We start from the raw sequence: 7,234 nt of genomic DNA on the forward strand, positions 1-7,234 counted from the left end.
CTGTTGCAGAAGCTAAATCATACTTAAAATGAAAAGATGAGGAATATCCATATTCTATAACTGAGATATTTGAAAACAATGAGTTTATTACCAAAAAAATATTAACTCAATACTATGCTGAATCTAACTATGTCAGAAAATAGCCTCTAAACTAGACTAGATATATTGGGACAAGCCCCAGCTAAATCTAGCAAAAACTGAAACTAAATGACTAAAGACAGAAATGAAACTCATGATTGTTTTCCTCGGAGAATGAGGACTCACCACTGAATCTGCCGAACTGGAGATCGAGAAATCAATCTATGCGTGATCTGGATGTCGAGAGCCTGAACTTACATCACGAGAAGATGTAGTGCACGTATGCGTCAATACTTGAAAGATACAGAGCATGTAGGATAGAGTAAAGCTGAAATAAAACATAACTGAAAAAGCACAAAAACAAGTATAATAATCTGAACGTGATGTGCTGATTTCTGAGCTAACTGGATGCAATGACCAACTTATAACATGCTGAAACTGAATACTGAATATACTGATAAATGGTCAATGCAGAGAGTCTGTCTGAATTGTGGGAGCTACTAATAACCGATAATAAAACCACATGAGCTAAATGTGGAGTCCGATGTATACGCCCCATCGAGAGAACCCAATATACCCTTCCAAAGGTATAAATGCATGCTGGCATGATCACTAAATTGATTGCCTACATAGGGGGACTTACAACCTACTTGGCTAGTAGTTCTGGGACTACTGAGTATGCTAAACCCTAGTCCAACTCGATATTATGCTACTCCCTATATATTATGTAAATTAACTGATCATATCCGAATCTCTTTAAATACTGGATAGCTTGAAACTGAAAATGCAAACTGAAAATGCAACAATTAATCTTGTAATTATGCATTTATAACTGAGGCATGTATATCTAAAGTGTCTGAAATATATGACCTAGCACGTGTAATTCAAGAACTAAAGAAATACAAAGTTAGGGTTCTGAAATTCATGTGATAATCTGAGTAATAACATGATAATCTTATTTGGAACATATATTTAATAAATTCATGAAGTTATATCAAAGTTCTAGAAACCCTAGGTTTAATCATGATAAGAGAATCAAGAACTGACTGAAACTAAGGACCCAATGGGTGAAAGGAACACACTAGTGAAATCCCACATACCTGGTGATGAAATCCACGGAAAAAATACTTAAGTTTCGGGGCTGGAACTGCTGGAGCTTGTAGCATTCTTGAACTAGGGTTCTTGAGCTTTTTTCTCCTCTCTTGCTTCTAATTTTCTATGTTTTGATTTAATGATTTGACTTGGATACGTTTTAACTATGTTTCTAGGCTTAAACTGACTAAAATATGATGATTTAGGGTCAAAACAACGTAACTTAGTGTTTAAACAAAGTGGGAAAGGTCAAAAAGATCCCCGGGAAGGTTGTTGTCGGGCCTCACGATGGCCAGGACTGACGGTCCTTCGTGCGCCCGACGCCCCATCGTTGGGTCTGTCGTGATGGCCTGTTCGACATGTCTTTACTAAAATAGGCATAACTTTTTACTCGGAGGTCTGATTTTACCAAGATCGGTGGCTATGGAAAGATAACTCAATTATCTATCTGTGGGTAGGTCATGGTAGGCCTACTTCATTTTGTTAAAAGAGTTATGATCATTGTAAGTTGACCCAACTTCATTTCCCCTTAACAGGCTGCAAATTTTCAAACTACGGTCAGACCTACGGACCAAAGGTCCACCTACGAACCATGCTGGTAATCCATAGCTCTTGTTTGAGAGTGATTGAAGGAATCTTGATCGACGATCACAGACTACAAACCGTCGTTTCACCTACGGATCGTAACTCCATCCGTCGTTCAAGACTTAACAAATTTTTATAGGCTGAAATTTTTGGGTGTTTCTGATCCCATCGACGATTGTGCAGGACAGACCGTGGTTTAGGCTATGGTCCTTCGATTACACCGTTGGTAGCACCTGTAGTTTTTTCTGAAAAAACTAATTTTTGGTCTGTTTTGGCTATGGGGTGTTACAATCTTATTCGCATATTGAAAAAGTGGTACGATCCATTTGTCACTTCGGTCCAAGGACGGCCGCAACAACCATTTGTTGAAGAATTGGAGAACATGCTTTCTAATCAAGAAACGTTAGCTAAACAAATGGCTAAGAACCTTGAATCTAATAATGTTCTATTTTCAAAAGGAAAATCGAACAAGAAAAATGCATCAACTTGGAACAAAAATAAAGAGGAAGAAACGAGCACAGAAAAGGTGGAAATTCACAAAACACCAAAAAGTTCTGCTGATGTGGAAAAATTTGGCACATCAAGAAAAATTGTCGAGTAAAACTTTCCAAAGCAAATGTCGCGTGTACCAGCAAAGGAGATGAACAAATGAAATGGGAGCATTTAGCATCCAAGTTGTGGAACAAAAGTTAGCACAAGATTTTGTCAATTACGCTAACAAATAATAAGAGAGAAGAGTGGATTGTTGATTCAAAGTGCTCACATCATGTGACTGGAGATGATTATTTATTCTCGGAGATTCGAGATTATTATGGAGATCGAGTCATTATCACAACTAATGACTCGACATATTCAGTAGCAAAAGAAGGTGTTGTGAAAATTGAGGTTACACATAACAATAGTTGTCCCAAGTGACCAAAGATATGCAGAATAAAAGAAGAATTCATTATGATGGTGCTTCAATTGATGTATGGAATGCTTATCTTGCTCGATTTCACAATGTTATAGAAGTATTCTTGATTGCAAGGGCAGAGGAAATTGTTCCTGGAGGCTTAATTGTTCTTGTTTTGCCATCTATTCCAAGTAAAATACACTACTCCAAAATTGGATATAGGATATTCACATTTCTTGAGTATAGTCTTATTGATATGGTCAATGAGGTCGGCTACTCGTAATCTTATACTCTCTCGGTTTCAATTTGTTTATATCCTACTTCCTTAATAGTCAATGTTATGTTAGTTTTTTTAAATTTAGTAATTTTGTAATTGTGACGTCGATCACATGATAAGTTGACGTATAGGATGCTCAAATTTCTTTATCTAGTCTTATTAATATGGTCAATGAGGTGAGCGACACATAACCTTATACTCTCTCTCTCTCTTTCAACTTATGTGTCATCTTATTTTCATTTGTTTTTTCGTCTAAAAAAAGGCATCGTCTAAATCTAGTAAACTTTTCTATTATAACATTTTATACGGCATGGTTAAGATCACAATATGAATTTTTGTATATTTATGGAGTAATTTGAGTTTAAAATTGTAAGATTCAAAAGTTTATGTTACTTTCTTAAACGTAGTCTAGGTAAGACACATTAAAGGAAAGAACTAAAGAGTATATGTTAAGTATCTTGGATCTTGACTTCAAATCTCATATCTTGATTGTCTTGGATCCTCTATCTAATTGCGGAGTCAAACACTCCTATTAATTGAATTCAAATAATTGTAAATTTGATAAGGGGATTCGATTGAACCCCCTAATTATCTCTGTCACTATCACTATTCCATTTTATGTGACACATTTTCTTTTTCATACATGGAATTGTGGAAGAATCTCTTGTGACTCATTTAATTTTCTAGTATATTATCCGTCTACTAAAAAGATGACTAAAGATGTGGAGAATAATGGATGTTTTAACATTGAATGAATGGAGCTTACAAGTCCGCAATCCTGCATTGATGCAAATAGTTTCATCAATCGCATAAGAGATGGTTTTGAAGAAATGTTTGCCATACCTTTTGGAAGTAAAATTGCAGATGAAATGTTTGAGAGGACTTTGGAAAAAATTGAAGAAATTTCTGCATGGTTGGAAGGTGAATATTGCAAGACTACAAGGCAGTTGTGTCTAGTTTTAAAATGTAATATCAACTTGTAAAGCCTTCCATATATCTCTAAAGCATCAATGATATATTTTGTGTCCATCCACTATCAATTGTTTCAAATAATTTGTGTTTAAACAACTAGTTTTATTGAAATGTTTCATATTGCGTGTTTTATATATGTTTTCTTCATTATTATCTTCCTAAGAAATATAGTGACATGAAATAGTTAAACCATATATCACATTTTAATGATCCTTTATATCAATTCCTCTTTATTGTGTTCTTTTTGACGTTACGAGTTTTCATATAGCGATCCCGAGTCGGATGTTCATTGCACGTAGGCTTAATTTAAATTGTCATACTGAGGTAATGAATTTATAAGATAAATTTTGCATTTCTTTGAACTAGTTAGTTATATAAAATTTAAAAATTAGGAAATTTTAAATTTTTCCCTGTTATTTGAATAAATATATAATTCTTACTTAACAAAGATAAAGGAACTAAGTTGAAACAATTGATGATCTCTAGGGTTAGAAAGGCGAACATATATTAATAGCAATGAGAGTGAAATAATTTTTTATTTTATGCTACAGGAAGATATGTTGAAAATATTGCCACCGTTTTACTTTGCCACTGAATCGTCTTTATATCATTTTGTGCAGGTGGATATTGTTTGTCGTGGTGAAAATTTGAATGGAGATATGACGCTTGAAGACATTCAACTTAGATGGAAGTCACACCTTCTCAATTCTGGAAAGGGAATGGCTAAATTGGATTGGAGGAGGCTATGACTCAGACTTAAAGACTTATCAGTAGACAATTTTTGTACTTGCAGCATAATAGTCTCAGAGCTATTAGTACCTTAATTTTCTATGCTTTATTATCGAAAAACCATCCATACTTTCGACTTGTATTGCCTAGTTTCCAACAAAATATTATGCTATAGATTTTTATATTAGCAAATTTTTCAGCATGAATCTTATAACTAAGCATTTAATTAGTTTAAACAGGTCTTTAATCATTAAGATCTTGAACAAATTCTTAGAATCATTAATGAGATCTTTTCTGGATAATATTCACTGCCACACTCACCAACCACGACTATTAACCACTTCTTTCATCATAACTACGCGAAGCATCTTCTTGAAATTTGACTCTGAACATGAAATATATGTTTTGTGAACTTGAGACTTCGTACATATCTTGGTATTACATAATTATTTGATTTTCCTTTTGTAGAATGCAAGCTATTGATTGCATTTCAACAAATAACATCTAACACTCAAGTTATCTCTTCAGTATTGATTTGTCTCCTATATTTTTAAATCTCATACTCATCACCATGTAAAATGAAATGACTGATTTCGCAACATTTTGCAACACTTAATGAAAGTTTGTATCTTAATGGTTTAGACCTCAGGCCATCAAGTGCAGTTGTTGTAATTAAGATTTAAACATTTAATTAATCATTAAGATGTTGAAAAAAGTCTTAATATCTTCTGTAGATAATTTACCACACTATCCACAATCACTAACCATCACCATTATCGTTGTCAATCACCAAACACCTTTGTTATCATGACCACCATTGACAACCACGCTTTATACAAGCTATTCGAAGGAAAATATCATTACACATTCTATCATATAGAATACTTATTGTACTCGATGTTTGGTGCAAACTTATATTATACTTATTGGTTTGAACTTCTATTATCTGTTTTGTTAAATATTAAATTTGAGTTCAAAAATGATCGTGAGCTAGATTTGCTTTGTCTGGCTTCATAGTAACTATACTCTGGGAAAAGGCCTTGTGATATTATACTTGTGGTGATTAGGAATATGCGGTGGGGTTACAATGGTGCTTTATAAATTATAACATTTTACTTGGGGTAATTAGGAATATGGGGTGGGTTTATAATGGTGCTTTATAACTTGTAACATTATACTTTTAATGATTTGCTTTTCACAAAAAAAATAAGAAAGAAATAGTAAAGGAGATTACGAGGTGTGGAATCATGATAAAAGTTCATGTATCCAACCAACTGCACTAACAAAATTCCTCTCTAAATGAACTATCTACATGCTTTATTTTCCTATATAGTAATATTAGCATATATGCAATATTTCCTTTTGAGCAAAAAAGTTTAACTCTCCAAAACATAAAAGTCTATATAATCTTAAAGAGCAATTCTTCAAACAAAAGAAATCATTTAATTTCCATATCACCCACTAAAAAAGAAAAGAAATTACATTGATCTGAAATCATATAGTAGCTTTACTATTGATGTGCATATTCCCAATTTATTTATGAAAATAACGAACTCATTTCTAAAGCTAAGGAAAAATCATATAGAGACAACACAACATTTTAATTTCTCATTTCTTATGATGATTGAGATGTTGTTGTCATTTGAGCCAAGATGCTAGCATATTTTATGACAGTATGTTGTGAAGTGTATTGATCAGAGAGGCCAAACTTTAAAAAATTTGGTTCAGTGTGCACAAAATGACCTGGCAATGATTTTTTACCAAGAGTTTCCTTATATATCTCAAAGAATTCACTCATAATCAGATCTGATGTTCCCCATGAGGAAATCAAAAGATAATCCATCTACAAAAGAAACAAACATCTTATGAGGCAAGCATTCTCATAATATTAATTATTTTTTTAATTAGGTAAAGTTCAATAACTTATTTCTTCTCCATGAAGTGTAAAAAAAACATAATAAGTATTTGCATAAATCTCCAAAACATAATAACTATAATAAAAAAGAAAAGGTTTAACCACATAAAAAGCTTCAACTGAGAATAAATCTCTAAAGATATTTGCATACCTCTATAACTATTTCCCTCAAGTTCTCAGAATTTATTTGAACAACTTTGCCTACTCGCACCTGGAAGTCACCAAGTCGATACTGAAACCCCTATATCCTACAAATATTTTAATGAGTATTTATGAAGACAAGAGTTTTAATTTGATGGTGTTATATAAGTATATCATCCTCAATACGAACAATATTTTGTAGATCTCAATATAATACAAACCTCACAATTAACTGCAAACTTCATTCTGTAAGATTGTATGATCTCCATTATCTTCTGCATTGAAGATTCTGCTTTCACAATCAGTCGTTGCCTACTAAATGCCATCTAAAACTTGTAGGTTGTTATTGAAGTGAAACCCCTAAATTTTTTTGGGGAATTTCTAATTCATTTTCTTGTTCTAGGAAAATAAAAAAATCAATCAACACTCAAATATCGTATAAGGCTATAGAAGTACTCTTAAAAATGACATGATGTGTAAGTTAGAAATGCGAGATATATAGATTATCAATCTTACATTTAGATATATTCTTGATCAAAAAAATTCCAATACG

At 32.9% G+C, this 7,234-nt stretch overlaps 1 protein-coding gene across 1 annotated transcript; it reads right to left on the minus strand.

Annotated features, from left to right (window-relative positions):
* Positions 1–6,240: 6,240 nt before the first annotated feature.
* On the minus strand, positions 6,241–7,007 carry LOC101257317 (mediator of RNA polymerase II transcription subunit 20a-like). Its single transcript, XM_010329297.1, has 3 exons — positions 6,903–7,007; positions 6,692–6,781; positions 6,241–6,468 (listed from the first exon to the last, which is right to left on the minus strand). The coding sequence occupies exons 1-3, from the start codon at positions 7,005–7,007 to the stop codon at positions 6,241–6,243; spliced, it is 423 nt and encodes a 140-aa protein (XP_010327599.1).
* Positions 7,008–7,234: the final 227 nt, after the last annotated feature.

The sequence above is a fragment of the Solanum lycopersicum genome, chromosome 10 (assembly GCF_036512215.1).
Source record: "Solanum lycopersicum chromosome 10, SLM_r2.1".
In the NCBI taxonomy this organism is placed as follows: Eukaryota; Viridiplantae; Streptophyta; class Magnoliopsida; order Solanales; family Solanaceae; genus Solanum; species Solanum lycopersicum.